This window comes from Rhinolophus hipposideros, assembly GCF_964194185.1.
Source record: "Rhinolophus hipposideros genome assembly, chromosome: 10".
Taxonomy (NCBI): Eukaryota; Metazoa; Chordata; class Mammalia; order Chiroptera; family Rhinolophidae; genus Rhinolophus; species Rhinolophus hipposideros.
The window spans coordinates 5,960,086-5,978,313 of NC_138056.1; the positions used below are offsets into that span (position 1 = coordinate 5,960,086).

At 50.1% G+C, this 18,228-nt stretch overlaps 2 protein-coding genes across 9 annotated transcripts; one reads left to right on the forward strand and one right to left on the reverse strand.

Annotated features, from left to right (window-relative positions):
• The first annotated feature begins 9,428 nt into the window (after nt 1-9,428).
• On the forward strand, nt 9,429-10,703 carry RNASEH2C (ribonuclease H2 subunit C). The gene is made up of 4 exons (XM_081064229.1): nt 9,429-9,652; nt 9,843-10,033; nt 10,113-10,232; nt 10,541-10,703. The coding sequence occupies exons 1-4, from the start codon at nt 9,481-9,483 to the stop codon at nt 10,565-10,567; spliced, it is 510 nt and encodes a 169-aa protein (XP_080920355.1). The 5' UTR covers nt 9,429-9,480; the 3' UTR covers nt 10,568-10,703.
• A 31-nt stretch (nt 10,704-10,734) lies between these two features.
• KAT5 (lysine acetyltransferase 5) lies at nt 10,735-17,828 on the reverse strand. 8 transcript variants are annotated; one of them, XM_081064224.1, is made up of 14 exons: nt 17,538-17,828; nt 17,372-17,438; nt 16,982-17,050; nt 16,754-16,890; nt 16,305-16,460; nt 16,141-16,215; nt 15,965-16,039; nt 15,413-15,661; nt 15,248-15,337; nt 13,786-13,926; nt 13,613-13,706; nt 11,588-11,747; nt 11,397-11,478; nt 10,735-11,309 (listed from the first exon to the last, which is right to left on the reverse strand). In XM_081064224.1, exons 1-14 carry the CDS (start codon nt 17,547-17,549, stop codon nt 11,175-11,177), a joined length of 1,542 nt encoding a protein of 513 aa, XP_080920350.1. In that variant the 5' UTR covers nt 17,550-17,828; the 3' UTR covers nt 10,735-11,174. The 8 variants fall into 8 exon arrangements, with proteins under 8 accessions (XP_080920350.1, XP_080920349.1, XP_080920353.1 ...); XM_081064223.1 differs by having other exon boundaries at nt 16,305-16,487; nt 17,538-17,620; XM_081064227.1 differs by having other exon boundaries at nt 16,305-16,487; nt 17,372-17,467; nt 17,538-17,574.
• Nucleotides 17,829-18,228: the final 400 nt, after the last annotated feature.

An 18,228-nucleotide genomic window follows, 5' to 3' on the forward strand; every position in this document is an offset into this window, starting at 1 on the left:
TCTAGTGGCAAAGGAGTTGGAAAATGTGCTTGTTTTCTTTTTAACCTCAGGTGCAGAAGGTGGTGGTAATCCTTCACCTACGATTAAGATGATTGGCCCACATAAGGGCTCACTAGCCATCCTTTTGTCCATCTGTCCATCCATGCTTCCATCCCATTGTATCCACCCACTCCTGTGCTGGGCACCACGTGACCTCCAGCTCCTCTGCCACCCCACCATCACAAGTGTGCCCCAGCGGACATTCTTACAGACCTTTGTGACAGTTTACCTAGGATTCGTACCGGGAGCAGCATCGCCAATTGTAGTGTGCGCATGTGCTTAATCTAAGATGTCTCTGAGTAATTCGTTTTCAGCTTTGCATACTCTCAGTATGGAAAGCCACGCTGTGAGGTGGGGATTGACCTTTGGTGAGCCAGCCTGCGATTCCCACCACAGCCCCACCCCTTTGCACTCTTAGTATCCACATAACCTCTGCTCCTTCAACTGCCCAAAGATCATGCCAACAGGCTCCTGCATAGGTACCCCTCATACAACCAAAACTTCCCAGAGGGGACACCCCAAGTCCCCTCAGCCAGTGTCCACCTGTGTGGACATGACCTGTGTTCACCAATGGCTGGTTCTCCACTTCAGGCATTCTTGCACCCTTCCCCACCTCCTGGGCGTTAGGCCAGGCCATGGGACCAGCTCTGGCTCAGGAGACGTGAAGAGTTGGTTCTGGGGCAGGATGTTTCATTGCTGGCGCTTCCACCCCTCTCCCCTGCGATGGGAGCATACATTGGAGGTTCTGAAGAATTTAGTCATAATCTCACCTTGATATACTGTAACAAATGCATTGGATTATGAAGTTAATCATCAATAACACCCACTTTATATGAAACAAGGAAAGACGTGGAAGGATATCGGTTAATCTGTATTTTACTTGCAAAGAAGAAAGTGTTGCACAACAAGGTACAAGGCAATGATTAGGGCTTCCAGCTTCAGCAAATAAAAATGTCATACAGGATGCCCAGTTACATCTGCATTTCAGAGGAACAACTCATTTTTCTATATGGCCTATGCAATGTTTGGGACATACTTAGACTGAAAAGTTGTTTCTCTGAAGTTCAGATGTAACTGGGCATGCTGTATTTTATCTGTCAGCCCTAGTGGAGTATTTAGAACTTAATTGTCCCCCTACCCATTGCATGTTCCTTTCGCCTTTCAGAGATCTTTACCTGGTGGGGTGACCTTTATGCCTGAAGGGTCTAAGTCACGGGTAGTCCTACGTGTATTGAGTCTGTAGTCTTTCATGAACATTATCATTGGACCTGTCTGTCCTCAGAGATGTCCCGGGGAATCTCCTGGGTATGGACTCCCCTCCCTGTCTCCGTTGTGTGTCAGCAACAGTTTCTTCCTTGACAATCAGGATCAATCCCCCTTTTAGAGCTGTTGGTTCTGAGAATGGCAAGATGGCAGGCTTTATACTTCCAGTTCAAAAGAACCACTGCATTCTTTCTCAGATACTAAGGACTAAACCAGCAAAGCCCAAAGCTGGAGGGATGGGAAGCAAGTACTTTGTGAGAGACTTCTAGGTAGCTGAAGATAATGGTGGTGGTGTAGGTCCCCATCTCCCCTTGGAAGACAACATGGAACAAAGAGATGATACAACTATATAAAAGCAACCCTGGGCATAACCTGGAGACACAGAATGTTCAAATTGTAATTAAAAACAAACAGCACATGACAGCCATACTCCTGGTCCCAGCCCATCCTGCCATGGGCTCTGGGCAAGCAAAGACAGGCTGAGAAAAATGGGGTAAAAGAGGGGAGTTAGGAATAGGGCCTATGCTGGAGCTAAGATCGCACCAGAAAGACTAAGTCCACCCTAAGTCTGAAAATGTTAAAAAGTGCCAGGGGTGGGGGGAGGTAGGACTTGGACTATATAGGGAAGGGATTTTTAAGTATATGTGAGATTTGAAGGAGCAGTATTTGAAATACATAGATTCGGGGGAGCAAAAAAATGCAAAAAGGAAGATTTCCCATTTGGATGTGAAAGGGGAAGTAAATGGAGAAATTTCGTGGTTCTGCAAGACGACAAAATCTGAGGACCTACAACTCCTCCCCGTCTCTACAAACAAATCCTTTAAAGTATCTGGACTTTGCAGTGTTGACAGAGAGCACATGAAACAGGGACCTTATAAAACACCCAACACACAAATGAGCAAGATAAAGAGATTAGTAGGTTCATACAGAGTTATTGCAAAATACCAGAAAATGATTTCGTCATATGTCAACCAAAGAAAATTCACGCACACCCCTGGGAAAACAGCCATGAAATAGAAGAAAGCTGTCGTACAACACTCCTAAAACAGAACAAAATATACTCAAAACACGCATGTGAGGATAGGCAAAACCACCTTGGAAAGAACACAAATAGACAAAACCCAGGAAGACATTGAAAGAGAGTTGATTGAACTCAGGAAATGAAAGAAACACAAAATTATCTAAAAATAAAGATCATTACCAGATGCCCAAGGAAGAATACTGTCAAAAATATAATAAGGGGCATTGAAGAAAGACAGAAACGATCAAGACAATGAAAATGAGATAAAGTAGAAGAGGTCACAAGAAAGTAATGGAAACAGAATATAGTCAAAGAAGAAATCACATTTGTATTATTAGGTCTCTGAAGAAAAAGCAAACAATGAACCAGTACTTTAATACTGCAATCTAAGAAAACTTTCCAGGAAAGAAACACCTGCACATTCAAAGGGCTCACTGGGAACCTTGGAAAATTCACCCAGAACAGTCAACTTTGAGACATATCTTCATACCACTATTAGATTTCAAAGATTGTTTTCAAAAATACCCCCACGCTCTCCAGGCAGAAAGATCAAATAACTTACAAAGGCGAAAGAACTAGAATGGCAACAGAGAAAGCTCCCAGACAACACTGGAGCAGCATCTTTTAAACATTTTTTAAAGTGTAAACCTAGGCTTCTAAGTTCGCATCAACTATCCTTGAGTGTCAAGGCTGCAGGATACAGTTTTCAACAAGTACTTACACACCCATGAGCCAATCCGATACAGAGGCACTTCATCCAACCAAGAGATGACGAATATAAGATCTAAGACGAAAATAAAGGTGGGCACGAGGGTGAACAAAAATGTTATATATTGTGATAAAGCAGAAACAATCTAACTAAAAGCACGGGAGGGAAAGGGAGAGGGGAAGAGGAAAACAGGATAAGCTGACTGATGGCTGTATAGGTGCCCGTCTGCTCCAAATCCGCCCTTCATTGCCTGTTCTGTGAAACTAGGCATGGACCCCTTAAATAGCTCTTTGCCAGCTGGCTCATTGTTAAGCTTTGTCAGTAGAGGGCGCAGAAGAAGCATTGCAGAAGGGAGTTTAGCTGATGTGCTCACTAGACAATCTCCAGAAGCTTCACCAGTACTCAGGCGTCTTCCAGCATCAAGCAACTACAGCGCTCATCGCTTCCCCAGCTACAGGCTCCTGCAGTGTGTGGTAGCCAGCAGCAGCCAGCAGTACAGCAGACAGCTTCTACACCCCAAACTCCACTGGAATTATTCAAACTAGCCGATCCTAAGCTGTTTACTCTGCCTCACTTTGCCTTTCCCTCAGAAGCCCGGATAAAGGCCATGGCCTATGCTGTCCCCTCTCTCCTTTCTGCCTCCTGACAAATGCCTGTGCTTACCCATGGAGCCTGCATGGCATGCCACGCCTCCTCTTTCTGGGGGAACTGTAAGGAACACTGAATTTTTCTTTCAATGGCATTGACCCCCTCCGTGTCATCACTTGATCAGCTCTATAAGTGAAAATCCATGGGTACAATTAGGACAAGGAAATACCACATCTTACAGGACAGCTGCTGGAAACTAACTAGCAAGATCTTGTCTCCTAGTGGACGGCTTATTGAATCTTCAGTAAGCAACCCTCATCCCCCTCTCCCCCCGCGCCGTCTCCCCATCCCTTCTCACTAAGCCTGCTGTTCTGGGAACCAGGCTCATGGTAAAGCCAGTGATGCCCATGGTTCTGGCACCGTTGCTTCATTTTTCATTTTTTTTTTTTTATTTGGGGAAGGGGAACAGGACTTTATTGGGGAACAATGTGTGCTTCCAGGACTTTCTCCAAGTCAAGTCGTTGTCTTTTCAATCTTAGTTGTGGAGGGCACAGCTCAGCTCCAGGTCTCGTTGCCATTGTTAGTTGCAGGGGGCGCAGCCCACCATCCCTTGCCGGACTCCAGCTGGCAACCTTGTGGTTGAGAGGACGCTCTCCAACCAACTGAGCCATCCGGGAGCTCAGCAGCAGCTCAGCTCAAGGTGCCATGTTCAATCTTAGTTGCGGGGAGGTTGGAGCCCACCATCCCTTGTGGGAGTTGAGGAGTCGAACCGGCAACCTTGTGGTTCAGAGCCCGTGCTCTAACCAACTGAGCCATCTGGCACTGGCCCATGTGGGAATCGAACTGGCAGCCTTCGGCATTAGGAGCACAGAGCTCCAACCACCTGAGCCACAGGGCCGGCCCCGCATTGCTTCATTTCTTTTGCAACCACACTAGGAAGCAGTGCTCTCGTGATATCACCATGAAAATGCCAACTGAGGCACTATGGTCAGAGAAGGCAAAGCCATCTCCAGAAGAAGCAAATTCTGCCACTTTCATAATGGAAGGCGTCCAATGTAATCAACCTGAATCTGAGTGTCTGGCTGACCTCCTGGGATATGTTCTCCTATATTGGGAGCTCAGTGCCGGTGTCTCCTTTGGAACATTAGGCATTGGTCTGTGGCAGTTGTCAGATCGGCCTTGCTCAGAAGAAATTCATGTTGCCGAGCTCACTGCATCACCTCCATCCCTTGCCCATGATGACTTTTTTCATGAACCTGTTGGTCAAGGATAGGCATGATTGAAAAAGGAATGTGTCAACTTCATACACCCACAGAAGGTGCTCTTTGCTGATTATTCACAGATCAGTTAATATTACACTCTGGACTCATTCCAAGAAGTCTAATGCCAGAAACAAAAGAGGGGTCATATTACTGATCCCACGGACATTAAAAAGAAAATAAAGAAAGATGATGAACAACTCAATGCCCACAATCTGATAACTTAAATGAAATGGACCAATGCCTTGAGTGACACAAAGTACAAGCAGACCCTGGAAAAGTTGCTGATCGGTTCCAGACCCCACAATAAAGTGAGTATCACAATGAAGTGAGTCACACAAATGTTTCGGTTTCCCAGTGCATATAAAAGTTATGTTTACAACACTGTAGTCTATTACGTGTGCAATAGCATTACATCTAAAAAACAATACACATACCTTAATTAAAACATACTTTATTGTTAAAAAGTGCTAACCATCTGAGCCTTCAGCGAGTTGTAATCACTTTGCTGGTGGAGGGTTTTGCCTCGACGTTGGCGCCTGCTGACTGATCAGGGTGCTGGTTGCTGAAGATTGGGGTGGCTGGGGCGATTTCTTAAAATAAGGCAACAATGCAGTTTGCCACATCGACTGACTCTTTCACAAACAATTTCTCTGTAGCATGTGCTGCTGTTTGGTAGCGTTTTACCCACAGTAAACTTCCGTCAAAACTGGAGTCAGTCCTCTCACACCTTGCCACTGCTTTCTCAATTAAGTTTCTGTCATATTCTAAATCCTTTGCTGTCATTTCAACAATCTTCACAGCATCTTCAGCAGGAGTAGTTTCCATCTCACGAAACCACTTTCTTTACTCATCCAGAAGAAGCCACTCCTCATCAGTTACAGTTTGATCATGAGATGGCAGCAGTTTGGTTACATCTTCAGGCTCTATTTCTAATTCTAGTTCTCATGCTCTTTCCACCACATCTGCACTTACTTCCTCCTCTGAAGTCTTGAATTCCTCAAAGTCATCCAGAGGGTTGGAGTCAACTTCTTCCAAACTCCAGTTGAGGTTGATATTTTGACCTCTTCCCAGGAATCACAAATGTTCTTAATGGCATTCAAAATGGTGAATCCTTTCCCGAAGGTTTTCAATGTATTTTGCCCACATCCACCAGACGAATCATTATCTATGGGAGCTACAGTCTTACAAAATGTATTTCTTAAATAATAAGACTTGAGAGTCGAAGTTACTCCTTGACCCACGGGCTGCAGGAATGGACATTGTGTTAGAAGGCATGAAAACAAATCTCATTGTTCCAGAAGACAAAGCAACTTATAAAAGTCTACTAGGGTCACAATCAAAAGACTGGAGAGCTAACTTGAAGAGGCTCCCAGGGGCAAAAGGCGGGGCAATTCGAATAATAACTACAATAGAAGCATTTGAAATGTTGCTTCCTGGCATAGTCATCGGTTTGGCTCAAATAAAATCTTATAAAAATTAAAAAATAATAACTACAATTAACTGAAACACTTCAAAATGCTAAAATCCATTATTTAATATTTGTTTTCAAGGTCACCATCGGAACATGCTAGGAAAAAACTTACTATTTTAAAAACTAGAAAATAAGAGGAAAGTATCAAGCAATTATTTTGCCTTTCTTATTCTCACCGTACCAGTGGGCCACCAAATAGTTGATGGGAGTTTTCTTTCTTATAGATGTATTCCAGCTAGTAAATGAAGAAGAATTGGTGAATTTAGAAAATCAGTTTGGTAACCCCTAGTAATGAAAGGATCCAGGTAATGATCAACGAGGGCTGCTAGCCTCACAATAGAGAGACATAAGATATTATGTCCGTTCTGATGGAGACACATACACATACACACACACACACACAGAATCCAATGAAGCTTCTAGATCTACTTTACAGGAAATACAGGGCATATGAACACGACAGTACAGGAATGCAATCACTGAAATCCAGACTACGGGAAACTTATAGAACTAAAAATATGAAAAATAGGGCAGGCCAGGTGGATCAAGGCAGTTGGATCTCCGTGCTCCTAATGCCAAAGGCTGCCGGTTCGATTCCCACATGGGCCAGTGGGCTCTCAACCACCAGACTCCTGGTTCGACTCCTGCAAGGGATGGTGGGCTCCGCCCTCTGCAACTAAGATTGAACATGGCACCTTGAGCTGAGCTTCCACTGAGCTCCCAGGTGGCTCAGTTGGTTGGAATGTGTCCTCTCAACCACAAGGTTGCCGGTTGGACTCCCACAAGGGATGGTGGGCTGTGCCCCCTGCAACTAACAACAGCAACTGAACCTGGAGCTGAGCTGCACCCTCCACAACTACGATTGAAAGGACAACTTGACTTGGGAAAAATCCTGGAAGCACACACTTCCCCAGTTAAGTCCTGTTCCCCTTCCCCAGTAAAATCTTTTAAAAAATAAAAATATAAAAACTAAAATCCAACATCTACTCTTGAGTTAAAAACCCTTGTAGTACTTAACAAGACATATATAACAAATTGAAAGGTGGCTATTGAAAGGTGGCTTTATGATTATTGGTAAAGTAGCAAAACAGTTTCCCATGAAAGTTTCATGAAAAAGAAAACGATGTCCGATAACGATCAGTAATATTTGAGATTGTTCTGATAATGCCAGAAAACCAATTACACGATGTAATGAGGAGGCAAAATTATCATTATTTGGAAGTCAGATGACTAATTCTGGAAGACTCAAGAATATTAAATGAAAACTATTAGGAGTAATAAAAAAATTCAGTAGATATCTGGTTAAAAACTAATATGTAAGAATCAACAGCTTTCCTGAAAACTATGGCCTGCAGGCCAAATCCAGCCCACTGCCTGTTTTTGCAAATAAAGTTTTATTGGAACACAGTCATACTCAGTCATTTACATATTGTCTATGGCTGTTTTTATGCTACAATGACAAAGTTGATCAATTGTGTTGGAGACCGTATGAAAGGTTTGCCAAACTCTGTTGCAGATAAGTAATAATCAGAAAAAGTGGAAAAAAGACCTAATTTGTAATAGAAACAAGTATAAGCTATATAGGAAAAAAACTTTAAAATATAATAATTTAGGTATTATTATACCTAGAAAGTTGTGAAGAAAACCTCACAACTGTGCAGAGACATAAAATAAAGACATGAATAAATGGTAGTATCTTATTGTTGATAGAAAACCAAAGCAACACTCTGTCAACGCCCTCCAGCCGAAGACCACCAGGAACACATCTGTGGCTGAACAAATGAGTTTATTACTCTTGCACTGTGGGGCATTTCAGTAAGAGGGTGTTAGGAAGGATTTATAGGATTTGGGCTTGTGTTAGGTGATTGGGAGGAAGGTTTAAGGAAGTGGGACTTTTCTCTGGATTGGATGCTGTCAGGAAGTGGGTTTTCTTTGATGGGATAAAGTTAACAGATCTTAACTAGACGGAGCCTAAAGCTGTAATTGGTAAAGAAGCAACAGTCGGGCCGCCCTGGGGGCTCAGGCGGTTCAGGCGGTTGGAGTTCCATGCTCCTAGGGCAGAGGGCTGCCGGTTCAATTCCCATATGGGCCAGTGCCAGATGGCTCAGTTGGTTGGAGTGCGTCCTCTCAACCAGAAGGTTGCCAGTTCGACTCAAGTGGGGAAAGGTGGGCTGTGCCCCCTGCAACTAGCAAAGGCAACTGGACCTGCAGCTGGGCTGCGCCCTCCACAACTAAGATTGAAAGGACAACAACTTGACTTGGAAAAAGTCCTGGAAGTACATACACACTGTTCCCCAATAAATAAAGTCCTGTTCCCCTTCCCCCTAGCCCCCCAAAACAGCAACAGTCCACTTATAGAGGGCTGTTTCATCATTTTTGTAGGGTTGGACAATGTTCGTGTCTTTGTCCACATTCACACGATTACAGAGTGATCTTGTTTTTGTCTTGATCCCTTATGTCGGAGTGACCTTGTCTGATGATGTTCTGTGAAATTGTTCATGTTCAACAGAACACCAAGTCCATTTTCTGGACGTCTGGGGATGTTTTTCTCTTTCTCAAATCTAAGAATTAAATGCAATTTTAATCTGAATTACCAGTTTGTAGGTGTTTGTTTTATGAGACAACTTGACAAAACATACCTAAGTTGGGTATCTGAACAAACATTAGAGATAAACCAAAAAAGTATTGTGAAAACAAAAGAAGCCGATAAATTTGACTACACAAATTTATCTTTTGTGTTAATAAAAATAGACTATACACAGGTTTGGGAGACAAACCACAAATTCGGATAATATATCTTCCATGCATTTGAAGAAGGGTTGACGTCCCTAGTAAAATTAAAAACTCCCTACCAGTCAATATAAAAAGTGTACATTTTGGAAAACAAATGTACCGCTCTACACCTGAAACTAATATCATATTGTATGTAAACTGTATTTGAAAATTTTCAAGGAAAACAAAAAAAGCTGGACTTGAACACAGGGAGGTGGAGCTTGCAGAAGAGCCGCAGAGAAGTACTACGCTTCCCAGGAGATTGCGTTGACTGCCCACGGCCTCCCGACAGGCTTCGCGCGGCTTACGCGCCAGCTTCGGCCTCGGCCAGCGACCCGCGGAATCGCAGCGGAGGATGGAGAGCAGCGACGAGGAAGACGTCGTGAAGCACCGCGTCCACCTGCGCCCCATCACTCTGCGCAACGCCAGCCCCGTCACGCTGCACCTTCTGCCCTGTGAAATCCCGGTTAACCGGCCCGCCCCCGTGGAGCGTTTCTTTACTCCGGCCATCCGCCAGGGTCCGCGAGGTGAGCGATCGCGGCCGGACTACAGCTCCCGGCAGCCCCCGCGCCGGCGCCGCGCTCCGCTCGGCGTGGAGGGGCACGAGGGCTCCTGGGGAATCGTGGTCCACCGGAGGCAGCTGGAGGTCCGCCCTCGGGTTTGCCCCGCAGGGCCTGGATCAGGCCTTCCCTGAGGCCCTGCGCCTGCCTCTTCCAGGACTTGAAGTGTCGTTTCGGGGCCGCAGCCTACGGGGCGAGGAGGTGGAGGTGCCGCCCAGCCTCCTGGGATACGTGATGAGGATGGAAGAGAAGGGAGAGGTGTTGGGGAAACAGGACTTCTCAGAGGGTTCAGAGAATGAAGAGGAGCAGGAGCTGCTGGAACCCCCCGAGGCGCTGGAGCGGGACTTCGTGAGCACAGGGGACTAGAGTTGGCCAGAGGTGCGGGTGGGAGCAGCGGCCCCCATGCTGAGTCGGACCTCTTCCCCAGGACCGCTTCATGGGAGCCTCTGCCAGTTTCAGCCGCTTCACCGTGTGGGGCCTGGAGACCATCCCTGGCCCGGATGCCAAAGTGCGTGCGGCCTTAACCTGGCCCAGCCTTGCTGCAGCGGTGAGTCCATAGATGCGCCCTCTTCCTCCCAGGCCCCATGCATTCCCCCTCTCTGGCTTCAGTTATTTCCTGGGTTGCCCAGCAATTGCCCGAGTGGATTTGGGGCTTTAGGGCTGGGGAACACAATGGGACAGATGGAGCTTGGGTCTGACAGGAGGGTTAGACTGGGCAAGGGCAGCGTGGCTTCCCCACCATTCTTCTCTGGCCTGGAAGGGGCTGTTATTCAAAGCAGCAGGTTCCTCTCCCAGCATGTGGGCCACCCAGCCACTCCGTCTTAGAAATCCAATAGGAGGTAACCCCTTTTGCAGATTCATGCACCGGTGCAGGAGGACTGAGAACCAGAGCTGGCAATTGAAAGCCACCGATCCTTTCACCCCAGTAAACCAGCTCTTCACTTTGGAACCACTGATTTCATCACCCCAATAAACAAGCTCTTCACAGCACCCGTGAGTCTGCCCATACCTTGGGGCCCCTAAGCCGGCACTGCCCCGTCTCCCACAAGAACCTTTCCTGGCTCTGGCCTGGAGAAACAGTTTATTGCCAGGGGGTGGTGGGGGCAAAAGAGACCAGAATTTTGCAGCCAGTATCCCCCTCCCGCCCCCTGCCCCAACTCCTACTTTACAAAAGAAATTTTTACAGCCACCCTCTGTACAAAGTTCCCCCACCCCCCATCACTGTACACAGCTGCCTGGCTCCCTCCAGTCCCTGGTTCACAGCAGGCCTGGGCCTGCAGCCAGCTGACCTTAGAGCTGACCAGAGCCCTGAGCTCACTTTGGTGCTGGGTACCAGCCGGCCCCTACCAGGCCCATCCTCTTCTCGCGGACCTGTCCTCAGCCCGGTCCGTCTCCCTTGGTGTCCCTCTTGGGAGCCCTGGTGGGGGCAGGGTGGGCTGTCAGCCCCAGTTCTGCCAGCTTTGTTGGCACTATCACGGGCAGCACGTGGTCACCACTTCCCCCTCTTGCTCCAGTCCTTGGGAGTGAAGTGCAGACACTTGGAGTCGATGCGGAGTAGCCGCTTGAGCATAGCCCGTTCGTGCCCATCCACGATGTCCTCCGACAGTGTGAGGATATACTGGCCCTGGGCAGATGGGACCAGGCAGGTCAGCACATGTGGGGCCTGCACTACGCCCCTCCCCACACCGCTCTCCCCTGCCCGCCCCCCTACCTTGTAGTAGTTGATGAGGTTGAGGTACTGCAGAGTGGAGATGACATCCTCCTTCTTGATGCTGGTGATTTCACTGATCTCGCTGTGGGAGGGCAAAGATCAGGTCCCCTGGGGCCTTCTCCGCCCCAGGCCCCCAGGAGCCCCAGGAATGAGCATGCTGTGCACCCCCACGTAGGTGGGTCCAGGCTCACTTGATGGTGATCTGTGGCCTCTCCCCGCTCTCCGACTTCAGCCCCATCAGGATCTCCAGGATAGTCTGGGACCAGTAGCTTCGGTAGGATAGGAGGCCAAGATCCGACAGGGGCTTCTCAGGAGTCCCCGTTTTCCCTTCCACTTTGGAGAGTTCGTAGCCTAAAGCAGTGGAGAGGGAGCGGGTGGGTAAGCACTCACAGCTTCCTATAACCAGTGTTGAAGAGCGCAGGTTAGAGACAGACTGCCTGCTTCCCATCCTGGCCCTGTCATGTGGTAGTTCTGTGTCCTGGGGTACATGGCTTGTCTGCTCTGTGTCTGCTTCCCCATAAAGGACTAACGAACATTCACTCTTCACCTGTGTGCTCAGTTCAAGTGGAGGGTGCAGAGGGCACTGAAAGGGGTGTCAGGAGCCAGTGAGGGCTTAGGGGCGGGGCGGGGGAGGCAGAGAAAATGGCTTAAAGAAAATGCCCATTTTTCTGTCGTCCCACTCTGTACCTGGGAGGAGGAAAAGCGGGCAAACCCCACCCCAAGTCCAGGCCTGAGATGCTTGGATTCTCAGTCAAATCAGTCCCCGTGACCTGAGGAATGTCAGTAGCTCTAAGACCAGGCTGGCCTGACTGGTGGTCGTCACACCATAAGGAGAAGAGTGCCAAAGGGCTTCCCATTAGAGCCTCTCCTTAGCACGTAACTGGCCTCTCCAGCAGCTCTTTCCCTCCCACTCTGACTGCTCTGCCCTCCTCACCCGCTGACCACTGGGCACTGGCAGGCAGTTCCTGGTAAGACCTCAGGCTCTGCAACCGTGTGGCCTCAAGTTGCTTGTGCAGAGCCTTCGTTCTCTCCATCAGAGCCCTCGGATGTCTCCACTACCAGAAGCCCTTCCTCACCCCGTCATAACCAGCCTCGTGTTGGACCAGAGCCCTTTGTGCTATCCTCTCCTTGGTACACCTTTATCAGCCCTTCTTGCCTGATCTCGTGACCTCCACCAAGCAACCCAGTGGTCAGGACAGAGAAGGCTGGTACTTTGGAGAAAGGAAGCACAGAAAGGGGACACACTGGGTTCCTACTCAGCCCTGTTGGGTCTGCAGTGCATGTGTAGTCCTGACAGATGAACCAGAGACCACCCTGCCCTCAGCCATAGGGAACTCCTAGCCCCCCAGGGAACAGCCAGCCACCCTGTCTGCTGAACTGAGCACACTTCCTTGGTGGCCCCGCCTGCATCCCATCTCCACTGAGGTCTGAGCCCGAAGGCTTAGACTGAGTTTCTTGAAGCATCTGCCTGCTTGAGCAGGCTGAGGGCTTCCTGAAGATGTGAGCCGCATCTTGACATCATTCTACCCATAACATTTCTCAAATGGACGACCATCACCTTGCTCGAGACAAGCCTGTGTGTCTTCACCAGACAAACAGCTACGGCTCCCTCCCTGTCTTCAGTGAGGGGCGAGTGAATGGAGGCTGGAAAGCAGAAGGGGGCTTTGGGGTTGAGGGCACACTGAAGAGTTCATGAAAGATGAGGAGCACAGTCCTTTGTGGGCTTTAAGAGACTGAGCAGACAATGCGAGGAGTGGGGGCCAAATCCATGCAAGTCAGCGCTTACATCTGTTTGCTGTGTTAACAGCATTTTGAACATCTACGGTTAGGGGACAAGTGGAGAAATGAAGCACTGGGCTTTGCCCAGGAACCTGTATGACATCAGAGGACCAGGGGGATGAGCAACAGTGGCTGGCTCAGCTTGTGCCCAAAGCCCTGGGCAGGAGCAGATGAATCCAATTTGGGAAAAGTTGGGTGGTGCTTAGAACCTTGGCCAAGAAACGGTGAGGGACTGAGAACCTAGTCCAGATAAGCAGGGCAGTCCCCCTGAGAATGGAAGGACCTTGGGAGAGTCTCATCCTGGTTTCTGGCTAGCTACCCTGGTGGCGGGGCTGCATTGCCAGAGCCGAGACTCCCAGCAAGCCAGCACGTCTGCGTGTGAGGCACCGACGGACTGCCAGCACCCCCCACGCCCACCTGGGAGCACAGGTACTCACTGAATTCGATCAGCAGCTTGCCGTAGCCCCGGCGCTGGTAGGGAGGCAGAGTCAGGATGCAAGCCACGTTGTAGTCCTCTGTGGACTCCTTTTCCTGGAAAAGGGTCAGGTGAGTGTGAGAGAAGGGACCTGGCTCAGGCCGGAGCTGAGCGGCAGGCCCGCTAAGCGCTCACCTTGGAGAAGTAGCCCACAATGTGGAAGCCCTTGCAGTCATACTCCGTCATGACGTAGAAGAGGAAGGGGTCTGTGTCATAGTATAGTGTCTTGTGGTCGAGGAAACACTTGGCCAGAAGACACAGGTTCTGGGAGTAACTCTGCAAAGAAAAAGGCCTGTCATAACTGGGGATTCCTTGAGCATGGCTACTGGGCCAGGGTCAACCAGGAGCTGCTTTGTACCCCAGGCTGATAGGTGATAAGCCTTCCTTCCTCGGGTCTGACCCATTACATGGCAGGGCCCTTCTCAGGGCTGAAGAGCCCAGGTACCAGCTCTACTGGACAACCCGCTTCCTGATGAGCGGGGCTGGTTTACCCTTGCTCCCCATGCCTCCACCTCAATCTGGCCTGGGGGACATCCACTGCCCTCTGCTATTGTTAACAACAATCAAAAAACTGCTGTCCCCAAGAAGAAAGACCGATGAAGGCTTATGAGAGAAGTCTGCCCATGTGACAGTCTTAGGACTCTGTCTGTGAAAAAACACAACGTGGTCACATGTCTTGGAAACTGATCTAGTAGTCTACAACTGAGGTGAGAAATTCTGGAATTTAACAAAATAACAGCCTTATGAGTTCCAGGAGAATGATTTTTGCTCCTTTACCTCTAAACACAATTGTTCCTGCATCAGACATGGCTCCTTAACCACCTGCTGGGCACTGTCACTTAATGCCCAAGTCCACACTTACAATCCAGAACCAGCAGTTAAAGCAGCATGTTCCTCTCAAGCGCCCCCAGCACCCAAGCCAGAGCTCTCCCCCGCCAGTCACGATGCCTGCCTCTCCCCCAGCACCCTCTGGACCCCAGGAATGAGCACAGTCTCTCTTAAGGGTCCCTCCAGGTTACTCCTTCCTCTCCACAGCCATAGACTAAGGCAGGTTTGAAGCCCCAAGCCTATGGTGTTCCCAGCTCCTCTCCAACTGCCATTCCCACCCACCACTTGAGTTCTGTCCCTTGTAACAGCCTTGCCTCTTTCTCTCTGCCCTTCGGCCAGAAGGGTCTTTGCCTGTCACACCACCTGTATATCCACGCCTGCCCTTCAGGACCCCACTGCTTGGGACTCCTTTGCCCACCTTGTTGTCAAGGCTTCTAAGTCACCTCCTCTGTGAAGCTTTGATGGCTAGCTCCTCTGGGTCCTAACAACCCATCCTTTGTTTCATGACATTTATCACACTGGGATCTAAGTGGCTGTTGGCACGCCTATTTTCCCTATGGACTGTGAGCTCTCAGAGAGCAGAGATTTTATCTAATTCCTGGTTGTCTATACCTTCCAGCACCTGCCCTACAGCACGAACTCAATAAAAATGGGTGAACTCATCTGTTGGCCAGACTGTTCAGTGTTTTCCTGAATAGGAAAAAGGTGCTCATTTGACTTCCCCCAAACCCCAGCTCCAAGATTTCCCTGCTGTCCTTCAGCCACTAACCTTGTTCTTGCGTCCATCGATCTCGAAGAAGGAGATGGTGCCCTTGCGGTAAATCTCATTGCCTGGAGGATGTCGCAGGTCACACTTGGTCTGAGGAAGAGAGAAAGGTCAGGGGTGGGGCAGGGTGGGGGTGCTAAGAGGGTGGCCTCCTGGGACCCCTCATACCAAGTGGCGCTGCAGACACTTCAGGCTACGGCCGTATTTGAGACAGAACTCGCAGAGATAGAGGACGGGCAACGTGGTGAGCTCCTGTGGGTACGGGGAGAAGTACCACGGCTTCAGGCGGTGCCGGCCCAGCTCGATGCACTCAATGTTCTTCATCCGGGTGACGATGTCGTCGTGGCTCCGGTCGGACACCAGGCTCCCAGTCATGCGCGGAGCTGATGGAATTCCATCTGAGCTGTCCTGGGAGTCCTGCTCAGGGCCATTGGAAGACACCGCGTTACAGGAAACACTACAGCTCCCCCACACATTTCCTTGTTCAAGCCTAACCTACGAGGGAAGTACTATAGTTCCCACTTTCCAGATAAAGAATGAAAGATGTGGAAAGTTTTGAATGAAAACTTGGGAGAGATCACCCAATGACCGATCTGAACCAGCTCTGCCTGGCTCCCAATCCCACCAACACCACGGCTGCCCAACACTCCTTATTTTTAAACTTGCCACCCCACCCATCTCTCCTCCTTTTCATCCAGCTTCCCTGTTCCCCAGACCTACCTCATCAGTGCCCAAGCAATTCGATTTTCGCTTCCGTCCTGGCTGCGCTGCCACTGCCCTACGGGCTGATCCATTCTGTAGGTGAGATGGTAGGAACAGAAGGGGTGGCTATGAGATGAGTCTGAAAGGGGCTACCGGGAGGTAGAAGAAAGAAAGAGATGGTTTGGAGGACTCACCTGGGGAAAAACTGAGGCTGGGGCTGTCTCGCTGGGCACTGGAGTTGCTGGTGAAACCACCTCCACCTTCCGTTTCTGCAGAGAGAAACCAAGAAAGGTGGGTCAGAAGGTAGAGAAGGTGGGACCTGAGAGGAAAGCAAGGTCCCTGGAATTGCTGAGGGTACCGTTGAGCGGTGGTTGGGTTGCAGGCAGGAGCTGGAGGAGAGCGGCTGGTCGGGCTCGCCACCGGGAATGGCCTCCCGCTCCTTGGGCAGGTTGAAGCGGAGTGTGATCTGGACCGGGATTGGCAAGGTCTTCCCGCTGGCCTGGGTGGAGGCCGGCTGTAGAGATAGGTCCAGGGTCTTCCTCTGGGGTGGGGATGGTGGTGGGATGGGGAAGGGGAATAGGGGCTCCTCAGCATGGAGTGATCAAACCCCACCCGCTGCCCTCTCAAGGACACAGGAATAGCCGCTGGACTCTAGGAGCTACATCTGCAACTTGGTCCCCATCCTTTACAAGCTGAAGCCAGGGGGGGAGGGTGTGGCCTGGTCCAGCCCATCCAGGAGCCACTGAGGCCAAAAGATGAGAGAAGTAGGAGGCAGGAGAGAAGAGGTGAAGTAGGGGACCTACTCACCACCTCTCTCTCTGGAGAGCCGGGGCGGGACCCAGGAAGTCCGTTCTTGGTGGGGGTCTTGGCCTCCTTCTTGGGAAACTGGATCTTCTTCAGGTCCAGCCTTTCGTGGGTCACCCATTCATCCAGACGTTTGTTGACTGCAGCAGTGGGGATGTCTCAGGAAGCAATGCCAGAGACTGCCTCCCAACCCTACCCTGCAGCCCGTCCTCACCCTGGCCCAGCACTCACAGTCAATGTAATGGACGTAGAAAAGCTTCCGGCCACTAATGTCCTTCACGCTCAGGATCTCGGCCAGGGCTGTGGGAACAGCGTAAGAAGGGGCGTTAGACCCGCCAGGCCATGAGGCTCCACCTTCCTACGACCTGAACTCCACCCCCAGGCCTGATCTCTAAACCCCAGCACTTGGAAGCTCTCGCCCAAACCCCCTTTAGTCACCCAGTGCCAACCCCTCTCCAAGCCCCGCCCTGTCCATCTCGGAGTGGCTAAAAGCCACGCCCCTCCTGAGTATCTGCGCCCCGCCTGCCCCAGAATTCTCGAAGCCCCTCCCCCTCCCAAGGGTTTGGTTGACTCCCGCCCCTCGCCCTCAGGTTCTTAGCCCCGCCCCCCGACGTCACTCACGCCACTCATCTTCGTTGTCCTGGTTCCGCCGCAGCACCGGCAGGCGGCAACCTTCGATTATCTCCCCCTGGGGAGACAGCGCGGCGCCAGGGTCGGCTACTGGGGGGCCTCGGGCTCTACCCACCTCCCCTGGCTCCCTCCGCCCCGCCCCGGGCACCGGACTCACCACCTCCGCCATCTTCCCTCCCTCCACTGACACTTCCGGCCCCTCTGGGAGACGTCACTTCCGGGACTGAGTGTGCAGTAGGCCCGGACCTCCGGACACCGCTTTAGAAGAGACCCTTGAAATACACCGCCGCCCAGCTGGAAGCGGGGAGCCGACCCGTTTGGGGGGCGGGAGAATAGGGTGTTTTAAGTCTCGGGTTGGGTCCTGGGAAGAAGCTCCACAACGTGCACAACGATTGGAGGAAAGCTGAGTCTGTCACGTGACGCCCACCGGGTGCGACGCCGGTCACGTGGGGGTAGTGTTTGTGCTTTGGGGGTGGCGGGATTCCAGCGTCTCTAAGTGGTGGTGGGAGAGGTCACTCGCTGTTTACCGCGAGTGCTGGGGGGGTGGGCGGGGGCGGGGGGGCGGGTCTGGAGAAGTGGGCGGGACTCTGAAGGGAGTTCGATGCCTGGCCAAGTTTGTGGATTTCATTCGTTAAGGATGGGGACTCACAGAAGGTTTCTAGGTAGCTTTCTATATTAGGTTTCTAATTATAAAAGTAATACAACATCATTCATACATTGAACAAATGTTTAATAATCTAACGTTTGCCAGGCACTATTTTAGGATCCTGGAATACATCAGTGAATAAAATAGAACCCTGCTCTCGTAGAGCTTACATTGTTGGGGGTTGGTTTATATAACAAACAGT